At 41.0% G+C, this 20,963-nt stretch overlaps 1 protein-coding gene across 1 annotated transcript in view; it reads left to right on the top strand.

Annotated features, from left to right (window-relative positions):
* The window catches only part of KIT (v-kit Hardy-Zuckerman 4 feline sarcoma viral oncogene homolog), a 38,716-nt gene that overhangs the window by 14,596 nt on the left and 3,157 nt on the right, over positions 1–20,963 (top strand). The window contains exons 6-17 of the mRNA XM_009335212.1: positions 1,620–1,809; positions 2,496–2,611; positions 8,015–8,129; positions 9,344–9,537; positions 10,612–10,718; positions 10,811–10,937; positions 11,190–11,294; positions 11,382–11,492; positions 13,163–13,313; positions 15,096–15,184; positions 15,534–15,661; positions 18,904–19,026. Coding sequence (XP_009333487.1) covers positions 1,620–1,809; positions 2,496–2,611; positions 8,015–8,129; positions 9,344–9,537; positions 10,612–10,718; positions 10,811–10,937; positions 11,190–11,294; positions 11,382–11,492; positions 13,163–13,313; positions 15,096–15,184; positions 15,534–15,661; positions 18,904–19,026 — 1,556 coding nt within the window. The remainder of the gene's footprint in view (positions 1–1,619; positions 1,810–2,495; positions 2,612–8,014; positions 8,130–9,343; positions 9,538–10,611; positions 10,719–10,810; positions 10,938–11,189; positions 11,295–11,381; positions 11,493–13,162; positions 13,314–15,095; positions 15,185–15,533; positions 15,662–18,903; positions 19,027–20,963) is intronic.

The following is a 20,963-nucleotide window of genomic DNA, read 5'->3' as shown; positions in this document are numbered from 1 at the left end:
TTACCCAAGGGGAACAATATGAAAGCTTTTATTATAAGAGGAGGGAAGTTCTTAACTACAGAAAAAAGTAGAAAATAAAGTAACAAGTTTGTATTTAGTAAAATGCAAAGTTTGTATTTAATAAAAAAAACAGAGAAAAGCTGGAATCTTTCCTTTTCGAGATACTTCTCTCTCCCCACCTTCTCCAATTTCACTTAAAATAAATAAACTCTGTCTCCTCGATGCCTTTCGCCATTCACTGTCAAACTGACTGTATTTATCTGAACTGTGCCAGCTCCCAGGGTCTTGGGAAGTGGTGTATGGCATGTACTGGAAAGATCCTGGGATTGTATCAGTTTCTAAATTGATATGGCTTTAACATTAGCCAAAAGGTTTACAAGAAATAAAAAACCCGTTTTTTTAACTGTTGATTTATCTAATCATAAACAGTTTCTAGAACTGTTTCGGGGACTGATAGCACAGTCATAAAATCTTATTGGCAGGCTCTTGTGTCTGATTTTGCATCTAGGTTGCATAGGGGATCCTGTGATTATACAGAAAATAGAAAAAGCTCTAAAAAGGAACTAAAAATCTTCGGTTTCCAGATTTAAAACCTTTTTCTCTTTTCTAATGATGGAGAGCATTTTAGAGCATACCTGCCTGCTGTGAGTTTACTTCATCCTTTCTTCTCTGAAGCATCTGTCAAGTGCTCTGGCAGCTCCATATGCTTTCACCAAGCCCCGCTGGCTCTGTTTTTTCCGAGCTCAGGTGCCCAGCTGGCCACAGAAGTTTGATTACTAGAAAGTGGGAAGAAGCAGGGATCCGAGATTGACTTTCGGTCTAAATTCAAGCTCTCTCAGTAAATGTGTTCCCTTGTAATTGCAATCTGCCTGTCAAACTGATAATTCCCGTATGAATTTGTGTAGTTGGACTGAAAAATTTGTCTTTTCGAAGTGAGTAATCCTGAAGCTGATGAGTTTATTAATGAAATTAAAACCACTGCAGTAAGGATGGTGCTCCACATGATATTTTGGAACAGAACTGCACAATGATAAATGGTGTCTGCCAAATAAAAGATTAAGACCCAGCAGTAGATGAACAGAAATGCCTTAGTTTAAGACAATTGGTATCCAGGCCTGTGGCCTTAGCACATTTTTCTCTAATTACAGGTTTTAATACCTTTATTTATAATGTCATTCTTAATTACACTTGACAAAGAAACCTTAAATACTCTAGTATATTGTAATAAATGATTAATTTATCTTGCTTTTTTCTTAGTGTTTCTTTTGTACCATATATTTAGCGACTCTGATTTTTGGAAAAATGTAAATATTTGGGTAGAAGCAAGCACATGCTTGCATTTTTCCACAAGCAAATAGAGGCTATTTATCACCAGAAGATGGAATTATTTCTGTTAAGGCACTCAAGGCTGCTTTAAGTCCTGTGCCCCATTGCTATATATAGCTAGTGGCCTTGGTTTTGGCAGGTGAGGGTTCAAGTTCTGCTTTGTAGATAAGGTTTCCTGTTTCACAGTTGGATGTTTGGTCACTAGATCTTGAAGTAGTCTAAGTGTGGTTAGAATACTGACAATCTTCTAAATGGCCCTGAAATTGTTTTTCTTCCCCTCTAATGGCCATCAGCTAAAGGATTTGTCCGTTTGTTTGCAACAATGAATACCACAATAGATATAAATGCAGGACAAAATGGAAATTTAACAGTGGAATATGAGGCATATCCAAAACCAAAGGAAGAAGTCTGGATGTACATGAACGAAACATTACAGAATTCATCAGACCATTATGTCAAGTTCAAGACTGTGGGCAATAACAGGTAATACGAATGATTGTAAGTGCAATCGATTCCACTTTGGAACAGCAAACTAGAGTCTGCTCTGGAAAGACGAAAGTAGAGATGGTGAGAAAATTGTGATGATAAAAGGTCTCGTAGTCCGTGTGGCTTACCACAGTAACTGGTGCAAAGTCTGCTAACCTAGATTTGGAATAGCGTTGAGCTGACCACACCATTTGAGGACCAGCGGGCCAGAAACTCACAACTTGCCTACAAGATGTCATTCCTGCCCAATAAGCAAAAATAAGAATGTAAAGCTGTTTGTGTGCAGAGACCCCCTCCACCACCACAGGAGAGCCCCGTGCTCTGGACAAAAGCTTATGCTTTTATTTCTGCTGTGCACTGTTCTCTGCTGAGCCCTGGTCCTCCAAAAATCCAGTATAGCACCTAGCTCATGTGGCCTGGGATGTGTATTTGGGTTCTCTCCTCAGTGAGAAAAGGAGCGGGTGGTGGTGCGTGCACGGGGTCCGAGCCCGTGTTAGAAGGTGGCAGAGCTTTTGGATGCTATAGTGCAAAGGCAGTTGTAATGCCAGATAAGAGTGTCGGTATGGACAGTGTCTGCAGAAGAAGACGGTGTGCTAATAATTTACTCCTTAGCTTCTGTGCAGCAATTGCCTGTTCACCGCAAGTTGTGAGCATCAGTAATGCTTAATTTTTTTTTTTTACAGTTATACAAGTGAACTTCACCTTACCCGATTAAAAGGAACAGAAGGAGGCATTTACACATTTTCTGTGTCCAATTCTGATGCCAGCTCCTCTGTAACATTTATTGTCTATGTGAAAAGTAAGTAAAGTGAACAGTCTGAAATATTTCATTATCGCAGTCATTGTATTTTATACAACATAATGTATGCACAAGATGTCACAGTGTGGTTCAGCATATGAGAAGCTTTCTGAAGTGAAGCACATGCTGGAAAACTATTTAAATGTCAAGATATAAAAGTGCAGAGTACTTAACACAAATCCACCTACTATCCAGCATGACCTTCCATTCTAGCGAACGTATTCCAGAGGTTACTGGAGAGATAGATAGTTTATACAAGAAAAAAACTGTAGCACCTGGAAAGATGATCTCAAGAATAAGCATGTGCCATAAATGTTTGATAATTTAAGGTGGAGCAGGATATACAGGGATTATAATTTGCATTTTTGGCAGCCAAGTTCAGCTATTAATTGTCTTTAATTTGTTTGAGTTGGATGCAGAGTTTGAAAGCTTGTCAGGAGAATTATTCACTTGTGCCTTTTGGCATTTAAATACTTCTGTATAATAATATAGATCACCATTGATTTAGAGAAATCTGCATAGCTTTACAAACACGTGTGCTGTCATCTTTGGGACATGCTTGTAAAAAAAGAGCATCGGTCTGAGTTCTAAACAGCGTTCTTCAAGACAAAAGCTAAATTTCAAAATTAATTCAATGAAACCTTCAGGAAACCCTGTCCTTCTCAGCAGAGCCATCCTGTTAGAGCATTTCATGCTCTCAGCAAACAAATATTGGCAGATACTAAAGGCCAAGCTTAAGGAAAATTAAACCAGGAGGGGACTGCAGGCAAACTGGAGAAACTAAGGCAAGGCAGAGAATAATGCCTTCAAACCCAGCAGGAGGAACTGTATAGAAAGTGAGTGAATGTGCTGCAGATACAGTTCTGTGTTGCTGCTATGCTTCAGCAGTAATGTGTCCTTCTCTGGGTATAGGCTTATGCAGAGGACTGTTGAGACCTGCACAAATGCACAAAATCCTAGATATTAATTTCTGAATTCTTCTCATTTATCATGGAAGGTCAACATTTGTAGTGTCACTATTAGCAATGCCATAGTTTGAGTCTAGAAGCGTCACTTGGGCTCCTTTCAGAACATGGCATTTCTTCCTTTATCTGTGAATGTTGTTATTTGTATTCTTATGCCTTTTCCGTTTCTCAGCTATGATTTCTGAGACGAGGGCACTGGCGACCTCCGATGTCCTTTGCCACCATGGATGAGTGTGGGTTACAGTCACGAGGGATAGTTCTACTATTTTACAGATTAGCGGAGCAAATTGTTGAGCCAGAAGTTTAATTTCTGGGAATGAATGGGAGAAATTGCAGGCTGCCTGTGGAACTGTCAGTTCACATGAGACTGGATGGTGTTTTCCGACTTGCAGCATCATATGTGTGCTTGGAGCAAGGGGCTGTTCATGGGCCTCCCAGCTCTCCCAGGCTCTGCAGGCTGCTTGGGAGCAGTCTGAGCACAAGAACCGAAAAAAAAAACCAGCCCACAGTCTTATCATCATCAGGTGTCAGTTCTCGGTGCAGAGCTTCGTGTTGCCGCTTTTGAGGAATCTGCTACTTGACAAAAGCTGAGAACCCCTGTGGGTCATGGTTAGGAAACCAGACTAAGAACAGCATGGTGAAGCAGTATGGCCAAGGCAAGAGGGAGCATGGACGGCTTGTCTGTGCAACCAGCAGCATTCAGTCTTCTCCCCTCTTGCTTCAGTTACTGGTCTTGTAAGTAGTAAGATCAGCCTTGGGATGCAATGAAGACATTTAAGCCATCTCAGTAGAGCCCAAGTTACCATGCACAGCAGCTCTGGGTGAACTGCAGATGTTGCTGAAGCAGATGGATTTGACACACTTGACTCAAAAAGAGTTTCTTTTGGCACTTTTGACTAAGCTCCTGCGAATATTTTTTCATTTTGAAAAGAGGAGATGAAGCAGATTGATCCTTCTAGGAGGGTTGTTTTTAAGAAAAATAACCTGTTTTCAGTGGCTTGTAAAATGCTCATCACTTAGGTATGAAACACAAACTGCATGACAACATACCATATTATTTGACATAGCAGCGTAACTATCAAAGTGGAGTCATGTGTGGGTGGGTCAGATCCTGATCTAATGGTGTGTCCTGACCTGGCATTGTTGTCAGCGGGGATTTCGCATAAGTTGCTGGGATGTAGCTCGTGATGTTTACACGTCTGGCTTGGGCAAGTAATCAGCAGAAAGTAATCAAACAGGTACAACAGGATTCATAATCAGGAGAGTGTCTTCACATAAACAAAAATCGATGCTAAGCATTTGCTGAAAGACGTGAAAAACCCTGTGCAGAAATACTTTGCCTTGGATTTAACCACATTTAGTAATTGCATATGCTAATCTGAAACAATACTAAATTGCTTAAAAAAAATAAATGTAGTCAGTCATAGTAAATGTGACATAAAGTAAGTAAGGAAGGAGCTCTGAAATTAGGAGCCAAAAAGAAAATTACAACTTGACAAGCAGCATACTCAACTGAGTTACAATTAAGAAATTGTAGAAATCTCCAGAGTGTCAAGGTACAGTACATTTAGCAATTAGTGGAGGAATCTTCCAACTAGTATCTGAGTTTAATGCAAAATAATATCTGGGCTTAATTATAGTCAACAAAATACTACCTATGCAGGCGGGGCTCATTCTGCAAAGAGAAAACTGGTGACAGTATTACAGATCAAGCTCAGCAGGTTTCCTGTCGTTGGAATATGCAGTGAACAAACAAGGACTCACCGTGATACTATAAAAAGATTCATTCTGATCCAGAAAATGTGGCTCCAGGAGGAAAGCCCTCTCTCTTTGACTGCAATGACAGACAATACCTATTAAGTGTTACTTTTTAGACATTTACTTTGTTAACAATGAAGAAAAGGAAATCAGTAATAGAAAGCAATTAAATGCACATTATTTTACAGAGCATTGAGATAAAATAGGAGTGGCCTCCTATTAAATAGGATAAGTTGTCTTTGCTACATTCGGAATCAACATTAATAAAAGCTGAAAAGCAGTTAATAAACTTAGTGAAATTAGAAGTTTAAGACATCTAATGACTGATTATGGAAGACAATATGCATATATGCCAAGCAATGTAATGAAACGTTAAATATTTAAAGGGTTAAAGGCAAAACAGTAAGCAAAGTCTAGTGATGAAGAGCGTGTCTGATACCAGGGGTAATTAGGCAGTGAAAGTCATAAAATCTAACACAGTAAAATGTCTTTTAAAGAAGATGCTTAGTGGCAGCTTGGCATCTGTTTGCCAAAGCCAGTCCATCTTTGCTCCAGCATCCCCTGGAGCACCTGTGCTGGTGGATGAAGGAGCAGCTCTGGCTGCCAGAAAGGGGTGCAGGTGCTGAGACACACAGCCCGGGGTGACCGTGATAGCAGCCCCCTCCAGCCCCTTGGGTACGGAGCTGTGGGGGGGCTCTTCGCTGCCGCAAGTGAAACGCATCTCTCAATTTCTCTGAGCCGGGGAGGCTTGGGAACGCTCTGTGCTGGTGGAGAGATGCTGATCATGCTAATCGCCACATCAAAGCGCTTCACCAGGGACGGGTAGAGTTGCTCTCAGGTCAGCTGTTCTCACGAGGCTGCTGCAGCTCAGCTTCCCATGGCACCAGGGCTGGACCCTTCACCACTGGGCTGCCGGAGGCGTTAACCCTGTGCAGCCTCTCGTCTCCCTCCACTGCTGCAGGATGAGTCCACGTGGACTTATGGCCGTGTAGGCAGGCTTTTACTGCACTAGTTTTTTACAGCAGAAAAAGCCTGACTAACGTGGGCATTTTCATTTCCCTCACTCCAAGTGTTAGATGCAGCCCAAATCTGGCACAGTATTTTTTCCGGGGCTTAATGTTAATTTGCCTCTTATACTTGACTTCTCATTTCTCTCATTTCTTGAGTAACATTGAGTTGTAACATTGCCTAAAACATAGCATATACCTAAAAAATTGTTTGCATATGGGTAGTAATTAGCTAATTACAATTTCCCAATCCAACCATTTTGATAGGAGTGTCAAATGTGGATTATGTGTATTCCATGAGCACTGAGGCTGGGTGAGATGCTGTGCACTACCAAGAAGTTCCTCACCAAATGAGTAATGCTGAAAATCCATCTCAACATTTTGCAACAATGTTTGGTTCTTAGCGTTGACATAAAACACAACCTGCGGATTTAGAAATGAAAGAACATTCAGTTCCTGTAACATGAGTCATGAGGAGATGCTATGTGATTGAGAATATACGTGTGCTTTATTGCCTCTAATTTAATCAGCAAGCAGAATATTCATTAAAAACTAACGCCGTACAGTCTTTGTACGTGGATTTTATCTGAAATAAATCAGCATTTTCCCACTGAAGTCTATACAGCTTCACAACTTTCTAGGATATTAGAAGGTCATTTTACATTTCTGTAAAGTCATATTAACTGATAATGGACTCTTGTACCTGTCAGGTGAGCAGCATCATTGGAATATAGTCTGACTTTTTTCCCATTAACTTTTTTTTTGGGTGATTTTGCAAGGAAGCTAAGGTAGTTGGGGGAAATAAGGCCTCTACTGCAAGTTTCTCCAAGAAAAACATCTTGCTGTGTTGGCGGTGCCCTTGGCTGAAGCCTATGACATTGGACTAATGACTGTGAAGTCCATCTGATTGCTGTGGTTTCTTGCCATGCTTGAAACAGCAGCTTCTGAACCGAGTGCAGGACCAGGTCTGGTGCAGGACATGGTGGGAGGCATCAGCTAACCGTATCGCTTTCTAAACTACCAAAGCGATCATGAATTATCGTTTGGAAAGCTAATACATTCAGCCAAATATTAGCTTCCTCTATGTGCAATGTTTCAGAGAGTCAGGCAGTCGGGCATTTCGGTAGTGGTATCTTAGAGGGACGTATGTCCTCTGTGGGGACTACTCTGTCTGCGCTGGTTGCCTTGCACCGTAGTTCCTCTTCTGGCTGCGGTGATAATATTTAATACAAAGGCCAGATGTAAGAGAGATGTGGTTTGACAGATTTAGTACGCTTGTAACTGTGAAGAAACTGTCCTTTTTACAGGCGGGTAAGGTCATGCTGTGCAGGAACGGGAACTGCACTGTTGTTCCAAGCACACAATTCTTTGGGTTGTTTAAGCTCTGGGCTTTGCTGGTTTAGGATCTTTCATCAAACCAAATACTCGATGCAGGTAAGGTATTCTTCTGAAATCCAGCTCAAGCAACATGTGAGAACTGGTATTTTCACAGCTGGTCAATGCTTGCAGGACACCAATGCTTGCAGGACCCAGACACCCTTCAACATGCGAAGCTCTGTGCACCTGAGTAATTCCACAGACGGTGATGCACACAAGTTGCTGGGGTGAGGAGGAAGTGGCAATGTAAATTCTGTGTTCTCCTAATGTGTGACTCTCATTTTTGTTTATTGCAGCAAAACCGGAGATTCTCACTCTGGATATACTTAGCAATGGTATTCTCCAGTGCGTAGCAGCTGGATTCCCAGCCCCTACCATATACTGGTATTTTTGCCCAGGAACTGAGCAGAGGTGAGTTAAGTAAACCAGAGTCTCCAAAGGTTAGTCTAGATGCAACACACCCAATTTATAATTAAAAATTAAGAACATAAAATGACTCGGTAACAGTTATGTTCAGACATTGCATCACCGTTTTCATCATTTTCGGCATTGCATTATTTGCAGTGGTTTGAGGGGAAGGCAGGGGTACGTTTCATTATTCCCCTTTGCATTCCGTCCTTGAAAGGGGAATAACCAACATTTTCTGCTGTGGAAAAGTAAAAGCCAAACTTTCTCTCTGCTGCAAGCGAGCTAAGGTTTCTATCAGTTTGGCCCCAAATGACGCACGTTCTGTATGCAATTTCACAGAATGACAATCACAGAATCGCTTGTGAATATGGCTGTTATCTTTTGTTTTATTGTGTAATGATATAATTTTTCAAGACATAAAGTAATTAGATTTCTATTCACGTGAAGCATATGACACGTAAACAAGACCGGAGTTGTTATGAATAAAACCTGATGTCTAGTTACCACGTTCCTAAAAAGATTGTAGAGTTTCACTGTGAAGTGAGCATTTGTGAAGCATCTTTTGAGGTTTTGATTGACTCCCACTGTGGTTGTAGGTCTCGTACTAGCAAGTCATGGGTCTCCCACCTGTGTAATTTGTTTTTATGCCTAAAATAATTGTTATTTCCCTAATTTTTTTAAACAGTACTTTTTTTTTCTTAACTGTGTGCTCATGTAGTAAATATGTGACATATGAAGGAGAGGCAGCATCCTGAGAGAACAGAACTGGCTATTTTCTGGCTGCTTATAAGCTTGATGATGTTGTATGTACATCATGGATTTTTTTTGTGCTGTAATAAAATCATGCTTGGGAAAAGTTTTCGAGAGTAGGTAATAGACCACAACTGAAGTTGGGGATGCAGGTTGAACAGTACAAAACTCTTAGTGGACTTACAGATCTGTAGGTATCTCTAGCCAAAAGCAAACACAAAGATCTCATGGTGTCCAGTTGGGTCAGGCTCGGTGTATGTGTCCATTTCACCCACTACATAGAAGACAATGAGACATCGTGAGTAGGCTAAGTTTCGAGGATAAGATCTTCAGCTGAACCCCTTTGTAGAGCAGTGTTGTTTAGTTATCTGATGGTCTGGCAGTGACTATCTGCCTCAACAGCAGGACCTGTCTTCCATTCCAGGTAGCAATCCATGGCAGATAACTGTCAGTATTGTTTCTCCCAGGTGTTTTGATTCACCGACAATATCCCCCATGGATGTCAAAATCAGTTACACAAATTCATCAGTGCCGTCATTTGAACGAATCCTGGTTGAAAGCACCATTAATGCCAGCATGTTCAGGAGCACTGGTACCGTGTGCTGCGAGGCCTCCAGCAATGGGGACAGGAGCTCTGCTTTCTTCAACTTTGCTATTAAAGGTAACGGCTGGGAGCGATGTGAACACCAACAGTGTGTGATCCCTAAGAGGATTTTAAGTGGGTTACCTTTGCAATAGTAAAGTTTATGGTACTGTGGCTGAGCATATGATAAGGTATTACGCTACATGTTCTGCCTGTCAAAGCATTGCTTTAATTTTTCAATGAATATTGTGGTATCATCTTTTTATGGCTCCAGATCTGCAGCGCAGCAGTTAGCTGCTTTTCTTCTGTCTGTGCAACACAGGAGCAAACCACCTACAGCATTACACTGGCTTTCCTTCTCTCTCCCTTTTTCTTTTCCTGTCTTTGTCTGTTTTGACTATTTAGGCCATCATTTGTTTTCAAGGAAAAACTGCATTTTTTTAATGTTTTTACAATGTCTCAGGAAAATGCGGTCCCGAACTTGACTGGAGCCTAAGGGCCCGGCTGTTGTAAAAGAAGTAACAGCAACATACTGCAAAAGGGCTTATGAGTTTTGTAGCAGTATTTGTGGGTTTGTGGGGGAAAAAAAGGCACTAGAACATAGATGACTCAAAATGTGTTTGTAAATCTGTGCTCTTCTTTGCAAAATCAAATGTTCTGCTGCTTCTTTTTTCTCTCGTACACCCAGATATAACATATAAACAAATAAGCCAGATTTGGGGCAGATGGGTTTTACTGGAACGGTATTCCTTCGCTACTCGGCAAAACCTCTACTTGTAAAGACTGTGCTGTAGAGATCATACTTGGGGGGGGAGAAAAAGAGAAGAAATTAGGACTTCAGAAAAAAGCTTCTTTCTTTAACCTAACTTGACTGAGATCATGCAAACCCCTTGATTAACTGATCTTGGTTTCACACCTCCTGAATTGAAGCTGAGACTCCCGAGGCAACAAACTGGATGGTTTCTGTGCCAGCTCTGTCCCCCACAGGTCATTCAGGAAAGCCATTCTGATGTGCCTGGAGCACAACTGGGAAAGTCAAAACCCCAAACCGTGTTTCACAAGGAAAAACCAAGGAAAGGTTTTCACCTGCATCTTTTTAATATAGTTTTTCTTGTTCGGTATTTAAGCAGAATTTTCTCTGTTTCTTTCCAGAACAAATCCGTACCCATACCCTTTTCACCCCTTTACTAATTGCGTTTGGAGTCGCTGCAGGACTGATGTGCATCATAGTCATGATCCTGGTGTACATATATTTGCAGGTAAAATCAGAAGCCCCTCTGCCTGAGTTAGGAAAGTGTGTGAGCTTCCTGTGGAGGCTTTGGTAGTGACAGCCATTCTCTTTCCTTTCCAGAAACCCAAATATGAAGTTCAGTGGAAAGTTGTTGAAGAAATAAATGGAAATAACTATGTTTACATAGACCCAACGCAACTTCCTTATGATCACAAATGGGAATTTCCTAGAAACCGGTTGAGTTTTGGTTAGTTTAGATTTATTTAGCTTCATCTGCAAGGTGAAACCTTCAGGTCTCATATGAGACTTTGATCAAATACAGCAGGGTTTTGTTAAAAAGACATTTTTCAATAATGCAAATAGTGGGAATTGCTCATACTTACCTTGGGACAAAAAGCAAGCAGGCGTATCTACAATAGCTTCCTTGATATCATAAAATAAAATGTTGAACCCTTTAGGAAGAAGGTTCATTACAGAGTATTTTGTTTTGCTTTATTAGGCAAAACCCTTGGTGCTGGAGCTTTCGGAAAAGTTGTTGAAGCCACTGCTTATGGTCTATTTAAATCTGATGCTGCCATGACAGTAGCAGTAAAGATGTTGAAACGTAAGTTGCTGTAATATCCTGTACAATTTTTTCGCACTTCCTTCTGGTCGGTGTGTTGCGTACTGAACATTGTGCTCTGCCTTGCAGCAAGTGCCCATTTAACAGAAAGAGAAGCCTTGATGTCGGAGCTTAAAGTGCTGAGTTACCTTGGAAACCACATTAATATCGTGAATCTGCTTGGAGCTTGCACTATTGGAGGTGGGGTTATCAACAGATTATTGATTATTTCTGTTCCTTTTTTATTGCCAGAAGGAGGAACCTTGTGAAGAAGAATCTAGTGCCGCTAAGTGTAGAAATCTTAAATACATTTCTTGCTTAGGCAGGTTGCAGATCATCATGACTATCACCTGCGAATTCCTGAATCTAGATTTTTAGGCTCATCCTAAAAGCAGTAATGAGACCATTGTAGCTGCAGCTAAAAAGGAAGGTTGCTGTTATTCTCTTTCATGTGAGCCATTGTGCGCTTTCTTCTTGAGAGATGACAAAATGTAGAGCGTAAGTTTTTTCCTCAACCACACTGTTTCTTACGAATGAGAAAAGATATGTGAAGTGGTTCCTTGCTGGTGTCCAAGGTGAAGTCAACAGGCCTGTCTTGTGTAGTCTTCCAGCCTTCTGTTTAAACTGTAAATGTATCTGTTAGGGCACCGCTGAAGTTACAAATTCTAAGCAGCAGAAAGTTGAGAAAAAGAATTTTCCAAATAAACTATTGCGCAACCCAAATGTTTCACGTTTAGTATTAACTTAATAAGTTTGTTTTCATACATAGTAAAAGCTACAAAACAGCTGAAGTGTCAATACAGAGTGATACAGTCCTGTATTTTTAATTTATGTGCATTTTAATATGGAAGATGGTGTTGCTTCTTACACAAATATTGGCTCTTCAAGTTTTTGCTTACTTTTTCAAAGAAAAGGAGCTTGTACAAATTCATAGTTTTAGACAGAGGCAAAACATTTCTCATTCACATTTAATGATTTAAAAATAGGATGAAACAATCTTGTTTAAGCAGTCGACAAAGTAGGCTCACTGGCCTGAGTGCATGTCTGTCTCAGCTGAAAAAATGTGGCGTCTGTAAGAAAATCCCGCCACAAACACTGCTTTTGCTGTTACGAAAGCTATAATTTTTAACTGCTGAAAAATGGAAATAAACTAGTGAGGTTAGGAAACGGTGGTACAGAATAACCTTACAGATGAAATAACACGCAGTGCAATTACATATTCAAGGGCCATAGCTGGAGTCATTCACTCAGAAAACATATATTTGATCTATAAACATCCGTGCTGGAGATGACTTGATTCTCCTTTCCGATTTCATTTTAATATTCTAAGACCTTGTGCAATGTAGTTTTCTGTCGCAGCAGGCTGTTCTGTTTGAATGATTTTTCCTATTATACTGCAGAATATAACACTCTACATCATTTCCAAAACATTACTGAAGAGTGTGAAGCTCTACTGTAAACAGAAGTGAATCAAAAGGATTAATGTTTGAAGCTTGAATTACTCTAACGTTTGGAACAAATAACTTCCTTCAGGAAGTGAGCAAAATCAAACAGATGTGTCTGGCCAGAAGCATTATCACATGAAGAAAGAGAAAAAGACTTATTTGTTTAATTTTTGTACAATGCAATGCTATTGAGGTAGGGGGGGAAATTAATTGGGAGCGACACAGCTTTAGCTGGACAACAGTTGCTGATCTGTGAAAGGGAAGATGCTGGGTTACTTCTCTATAACTTTTCAAGTCTAGACAGTGCTAGGCAGTGTGATTTTTAATAGCCCAGCCTGTGTGCTTGGCTGAATGCTATCTTTGTGTAAGGTTTTCTGCTATGAAAACAATGCTCACCTGCTTTCTAAACCTCACGTATATCTACAGGTCCCACTCTGGTCATTACAGAATATTGCTGCTACGGTGATCTTTTAAATTTTCTGAGACGGAAACGAGATTCATTTATTTGTCCAAAACACGAAGAACATGCAGAAACAGCAGTTTATGAGAACCTTTTGCATCAGGCAGAGCCTGTGGCGTAAGTATGACCTGCTGAAATGTATTTTTAGAAGATTGGGAAGGAGGAGATATATTAGGGATAAGAAAGGTGGAGAAACCTTTCATGCAGCAGGCTTTGAAGATTCTTTGCTGTGCAAGGAAACAATTTAATTACAGAGACGATTTGTACAGTGGGTGGTTTATTCTAACAGGGCGCGATTGATTGTATACGCTCTCTGTTTTATTTCTTTATCAAATGTCCTGTAGTTATTTCATGCAACTCCTTGGCTCCAATCTTCGTACGTATTTGTGTTTATCGTTTCTGTTAAACATTGGCAGTGCTCATTTAGCAGCTTGAATGACAATTCCCCCAGTGTTGGGGTGTTAATACTCTGAGCTCTCCTAAGTTCCAGCCTTCAGAAATGACTTCTTACAAAATCAAACCAGTGCCTTACCGTATCAGAGGCAAGCTGCCACCGGTAGCTCACTAGATTTTGTGATGGCACGACCTGTGTCACGATTCTGAGATTGCTCTTGTACTTTGGCTTTTTTCAGTTACTTCATCTGTGTATTTTTAACCACCCTGTTTTAGATACTAGCCCAGAGCTCTTTCCAAGTACGTTTCCAAGCAGATGTCCTGCTCGCTCCTTCCCTTTGCAAAGTGAGGGAGACATAACTTACCAAAACCTAGGGGCTGTTACAATACCTGCCCATTTTTATTTTTAGTCTGTTTATTGCCCCAGTGGGCCCATTACTTTGTGTTGGCAGACACAAAAGAACCAGGCAGACCCTTAGGAGGTGGTAAAGTCCTTTGTCCCAGCAAGACGTAGTAGTGGTGAAGCTGGTGGCAATATATGGATAGCTGGTGATGTCCCAGAGAGGTTGGGACTGCTGAGGTGATGAACATAAATCTGTAATTCGCCATGGGAGGTGTGCCCTCTTTTCAGTGCAGGAATCTCACTGCATGAGCACATTTTGTAAATAGAGGTATTAACGGCGGAGTATTTACCAAGTGCTCCTATTAGTATTTACTGTAAAGTTGCAGCTGCTAAATGCATCAGATGTGTTTGTGGTGGTGACTAAAGCTATTGGTGATCTCATTACTCCTTTCCATGTTAGCTCTGTGGCTGCATTTATTGTTCATAAACTAAACAGATATTTCAGGCTAGGGAAGGGCTATGTATATGAGTTCTAATGGCAATGAAGTGAAAAATGCCAAAGTACATCCATCACTTCTAAAGGTGCCCAACTGTGTATTTATAAACCATATAGTATGAAAATCTGTACATTTGAATTAAATATAGCAATAAGAAAACTTAAACTTAAAAAATGTAGCAGATGGCTGTCCCAAGCCTCAGCTGATTCTTCAAAATACATACGAATCCGTTTTGGAACTTGGGAATCTCTGAATTTAACATTTTTTACCATTTGTTTTCTGCATTTCAATTGCCACTTGAGTTGCTGAAATATTCTGGTAGAAGTTGGTCTAAACAGAAGAAGGAAGCACTAGCAGACCCTGTGAAACATCTGGATGTTCATTTGTAGAGAGTGAAGTCTGTATAAACAGAATACGTATGAAAGGTTTTGTTTGCTCACCTGAGCCAAACTCCAAACTTTGAGATATATCATTAGCTGTACTGACGAACCTTTCTTTCTGTACAGGCCTTTCCTCATCTTTTTTACACACCCGTGAGTTTCCAATCTGCTGATCATTTGTTAAGCATTATATTCAGAAGGTTGGCGTAACCTTGGCTTTTTGTTTGAATGGCTTTTGAGACGTTTTTCACTAAATTATGTTTCATTTCATCTGCCGCCTCAACAGTGATGTTGCCAGTGAGTACATGGACATGAAACCAGGAGTGTCATATGCAGTCCCACCAAAAGCTGATAAAAAACGACCAGTCAAGTCTGGTGAGTACAGTGACAAGGAATTCTGTTTGCTGGTGGGAGTGCAGAGAGAGGGGCTTCATGGATTTTTTCAGTTTTATCATACTTTTCTTTCATGGATGGGGACAACTAAAACTCATTAATTGATATGAGAAGGCTTGAGAAAGAACAATGTGCTAAATTACAGTGTCGTGTATTTCTCCACACTTACATGGAGTATCAGGATTATTTTTTGCTTTTTGGCGATGGGCTATTTATGTGGCCCTAGTCTGGTACTTATTCAGATCACTGTTTTGTTTAACGTTAAGGCAACTCTGTTTCTGAATGATTACACTTGCTCCACAATAAAGCTGCTGTTGTTTATATTGCATAGGATCCTACACCGATCAGGATGTTACCCTTTCTATGTTGGAAGATGATGAACTTGCTCTAGATGTCGAAGATCTACTAAGCTTTTCTTACCAGGTGGCAAAGGGCATGAGCTTCCTTGCCTCCAAAAACGTAAGTTTTTGTCAGAGCTGGACAGAATCAGTACATTTCTGATTTCCTTTAGCATCACTTTCAGTGTTTTAATGTGATCCACATGTTTAAATGCTGAATAGTTCTGTGTTCTTTCCAACAAGCACTGCAAACTGGTATGCTCCTTCTTGTACCTGAAGCTTTGGCTAATGTTGGAGTTCTGTACTGTGCTCATTGGGCAAAAGTGGTGTTTTATATCCCATAAAAAGGAATATAGGGTGCACAGTAGTCAACGTGAAGCTGTGCTATTGCATATCTACAGTTCAGGCTAGTAGCATCAGTGGGCTTGCTCATGAACAGAAACTAGTCATAGAAATGTCAAGAGAAGAGACAGAGGAGAGGAATTGCAGCGAAGTATGTTTGCTGCACCGCGAGGGTCCACTGATTAATAATGTCATGTGTTGGGAGACAGCCGGCACAGCTGAACCCTGCCTGGCTTGGGTGGTGCCTCTTACAGGTTTGTTCTTCAGCCCTTCCTTTGTTACCTGGAGCACACAGGTAGTTTCATGAGAACTCCTGATGGCTTCGGAGGCGGTGAAACCCATAGGAAAAGGGAGGAGTTATTTCTTCAGTCTTCTCTGATGTATGGGAATCAAATGGAATTCAGGAAAGAACTGGAAACCCAACATGTGGACACCTTCAGAAACAATTAAATCTCAAGAGTTTAAGATTTATTCTCTGTGGCACTGCTGGAGAGTTTACAAACTAAAGAACAGTATGAAGACAGCTGCAAAGCTATCTATTTGCATGAGTTTCAAAGAACGCTGCGCTTGCTACTTCTTTCATGCAGAATACTGCCTTAAAACAGGGGAGCTATCACATTGGGTACTTTTTTTTTAGCAGTATGGCTTAATGCACGGCATATGTCTTGGTTTTAATTTTCTGGAAAGATAAAATCAGCCTAGAGACCCACAGAGAACCTTCGTTGGCTACTCTGAGCATAATAGACATTTCGCTGGGTTTCACAGGAAAGGTATTGCATAACAGAAAAGGATTTATAAAGAATAGAAGTCTTAAGCACAGCATAATTATGATCTTCCTATGGTGGTTCTTACATTTTATTGGAAAAATGCCATTTAACATGTAAACATTGTAACTAATATAGACACAGGATGGTACAGGTGCACCTTGGATAAAGCTCAAAACCAAACTTACGCAATTTAAGGAAAATAAGGTAATCCTGGGATCCTGTGGGAAATGTATCTCTAATTCTGCTCCAAAGGAAGTCCACATTAAAACTTGCTCTTGCACTTGTTTTTTTCCCCCACTCTTCCTCCTTCCAAACCGTTTATTTTATTTTTCATCTATCCACAGCTTCAAAACAGGTCTGACGGGCAAACACATTATATTACAGATTTTAATGGTGTTCACCAGGCTCCTGCATCCTTCACTATTCAGGACATCCAGTGCTTAGCACACGTATTCTTTATTTCTTCTCATTTTCCTATAGAATAGCCCCAGCATTCACTATGCATCGTTCCTGGTGACTGTTTTCTTTATAGTCTTTCCATTGATACAAACAGACACCGTGGCATTGAGTAGCAAAGGCAATACTGAATGTAACACCACCTCACTGTGAGATTGGGGAGTAAGGCGCAGTATCACTTTGGCAGTGCAGAATTAACAGCTTTATCACAGAATTAAGTTGCGCTGCACTAACGCACTACTGTGCTTGATCCTCTTCGGTCGCTGTGTACATACACGTTCTTAGCTCCAGCTAGTAAATGCAGAGTAGTGTGGGCTGATGGATAAGACGCTTCAGATTGCCTCACGCCCTCAGGGAAGGCAGGTCCACGCAGACCAGCAGTGCAGAGTACCCAGCTGCTCTTCTGCAGCTTGTTTGTGTTTCAAGGCTCAGAGGCATAAAAGTGCCTCTGTGCAGGAGTCGGCATAGGAACCTGTCCTGGGGGGATAATTCCCTTATTAAGCACATGGTGCCTTAATCACAAGACAGGGCTTCCTCCAATGGACAAAGTCTTTATTCAGGGCAAACTGCGCTGATTGTGGAGGAGCAAGGCAGAGACCTGCTGGACGCTTGGCCTTTCCTTCACTTTACTACTTCAGCGCAGTTACGCTCTGAGCTTTACATACGCAAAGTGAAGAATATGTTGGATTGGGAGGTGAAGGAGAGTCCCCTGAGACAGTAATTGTCATTAAAAATAGTTCCTCATGTAAGCGTGCAAAAGCGACAGAGATTAAGTTGCTTATGCAACCTGCAGCTATCATTTTTGGAGTTTGATTTGCATAATACTTGATATTTTAAGTCATTTTTTGTAGGGTTTCCCTAAAGTTTTGTATTTCAAGGAAAAAGATGAAGAGGAAAAATTGAATCTTCAGCTATTTTTTAGACAGCTGTGGCCTGTGTACAATATACCATCAGTAAAGTGGGAGCCTAATGCTTTCCAGATGGAAAAAGAAATTGTTTTGTTAGAGAACTATCTCCATTCTCTAACAAATGCACGTAGGCTCCACAGTTGCATACAAAGAAAACACGACTGCTGCGAAACTCGGGGACCCTTCTGGAGCTGCAGTTACAAAGACATGCACACTTCTCAAGTGATAACTGGAGTATAAGCTAGCTAGGTCACTGATCGCATCACTGTTCATCAAAAGATACTGGCATGTGAAAATTTCCAGTATTTTCAAATACTTAGGTCTGCTTATAAAACTCTCCTAGGTCCTTAATAATTCAGGTCTTCCAGAGGAGTATTTCTGAAATGGGATTCAGTTTCCTGACTTGTGTGCTTTGAAGTTGTTACCATAATTCTCCCTGTTTTCAGCTTTTCAGCACTTTTCCCTCAACCACAATAGTTACTTAATATAAGATTGGAATTATTTTAGAAGCAAACCACATTTTCCCCTTTTTTGTCCTGCATTAGGAAACAGGCCGTGATTTTTTGATAAAAAGTCAGAGAAAAAGTACATTAAACTTTAGCTGCGAACCTGAAACACTAGAAAATTCAAGGTGACCGCAAGTGGACTTTTCTAAAATAAACGCATAGACGACCTTAACTATGTGGATCAATGTCATGATAGTAAAGATACTACACCAGAATGTTTAATCATCTGAGTAAGCTTATTAACGTGTGGCTTCATTATGACTTTCAGCTTGCCATAAAACACATAATGCAGTAAGTTATATGGCTAAGTAAACATGTAACCAAGCAACAGCCTGTTAAGGATATTATAAAATAGCTTTGTTTGTTTGTGTGTTTGTTGTTTAGTGCATTCATAGGGACCTGGCTGCCAGAAATATTCTTCTAACTCATGGTCGGATAACAAAAATCTGTGACTTTGGCCTGGCAAGAGATATAAGGAATGACTCAAATTATGTGGTCAAAGGAAACGTAAGTATATATGATATTTTATCCACCTGTTTTAAGTTAGGGGGGTTCCTGTTGTCTTGACTTGCAAGGAAAATTCTTTCTTAGGCAGAAATCTAGATTTCCCAGTTCTGGTATATATCCGTGCTGGTCAGGAATGTTAGGAGGGACAATTCCTGACACAGATGTGTGTGCTGACAAAACCCTTGGTATACACATGTTGTTACATTGGAAAAAATGTGCTAGTATCTGAATGTATGTTGTAGTGGAGGACATGTTTTTGCTGCACCAATATAATGCCCAGTCTTTCTGTTATATCTGAATATACTAAAAGTTACAGCTCTGTGAGTAATTGCAAGTTTTGCCATTGGAATATACTGGTAGCCCAATCCTAAATATAATTATTTTCAAACTTTTTCTCTGGGCAGTGCTATATTTGTCCATTACTGAGATAGTTTATTTTAAAAATACCTAAATAATCAGGGGTTTGCATCCTGTTCTTTGCTATAAAGCATCACTCAGACAACGGAAACTGGATTCTGAAGTGTGAATTTATTGATCAGGGCATAGTGGGAGGCAAAAAAGCCTTGGTTTTATCTGATTCCATATACAGATTTTAACCTTGTATGTGTAACATACAGCTTTAACTTGTAGCTGTAATTCAAACCCTGTAACAGGGTTGGAACAAGGCACTGTATTTTGGTGAGAAGTGTTTAAAACCTCCTATGTAGAAGAGTACTGATTACACTGGTACGTACTAGAGCTCTGCAGGTTTACAAAGACACTTTGAAGTGGTGCAGATTACCTTGGCAGTACTCGGAAGTCCCCTTTAAAGTGCCAGTGCAGTAAAAGGAGCCCTACTACAAAAGAAAATCGAGTCTGTCTGTGGTTAAGCTGGAGAAGTGTGCTACAGAGTATAGGTATTTTGCATCTCAAACTGATTTGTGCTGCCTGGATTAATGTTGCAAGTGCATCAGATACATGCAGCCATCCACTGCCGTCAGAGAACATGTTTTCACTTGCACCATTTTTCAAAGGAGAGAAGATGCACGTCCAACAAGGCAGCCCTCCTCCTCAGCCCTGCTGATTGCTCCATGATCAGCGGCTGGTCGTTAGTTAGGGACTTGACAACACACAAACCAAAGGTTGCCCATCCAGACTTTGGGCAAGCTGACAAAGAGGGAAAATCCCACACCTGAGCACCTCTCACCGAAGTGGTTTGCCATGCTTGGTTAACCTCAGTCAGTCCATGGCACCTCAGGTATCTGAGATATCTCTGCTGCTCTGCTGTTGCCCAGCAGTCCCTGATGTCCCAGGTACCTACAGCATCCCTATTTTAGGCTGTGGGAGAGAAGGGCTTATTGGTTGTCTTGAAAAACAATGTTGGTGCCAGCCACTGGGTGCCTAGAAGTTGAGGTTAGGGAGCAACAGGAGCAGAAATAATTCAGAAATGGCTGTCCTGGCAAAATACTGAGTGGTATTTAGTGTAAGAAAGCTGCTTTCAGGATTAGGGTCAGGTCAGGAGCTGCTTGATCAGTCAAGGCTTCTGGGAGTGGGAAGTGCAGACCAGCAGCTTAGGAGGGAAGTGGGCAGTAAGTAATGAAGTTCTACATGTCTAGGCTACCCTTTAAGTTTCCTGAGTTCCCTGACAATAGGATTTTACGTAGTCTGAAAGGGTCAGAGGAGGATAGGCTGCAGCTGCCTGGGGAGAGAGGAAGCAGTGGCTGCAGGAGGCGTCTAGTTGCATCTGGCCTGATCTTAAAGCAGATCTGGAGCGCTGGGGCATCGCTAGCCACGGACACGGCTGGGAGGCAGTGCTGCTGACAGCAGCTGGGGGCTTGGCCAGGAAAAGTGTTTGCTGTCTGTGGTGTTCAGGAAATAAACAGCTCTGGTTCCCTCTCTGGTGAGCCAGCCCATGGCAAGTGCTGCCTTTCCTCCACCTCATTTCTTTTCCTTTCCAT

Source organism: Pygoscelis adeliae, unplaced genomic scaffold, assembly GCF_000699105.1.
Source record: "Pygoscelis adeliae isolate BGI_AS28 unplaced genomic scaffold, ASM69910v1 Scaffold21, whole genome shotgun sequence".
Lineage (NCBI taxonomy): Eukaryota > Metazoa > Chordata > Aves > Sphenisciformes > Spheniscidae > Pygoscelis > Pygoscelis adeliae.
The sequence above is the reverse complement of the archived record's forward strand: the minus strand, read 5'-3'. Positions and strand labels throughout refer to the sequence as shown.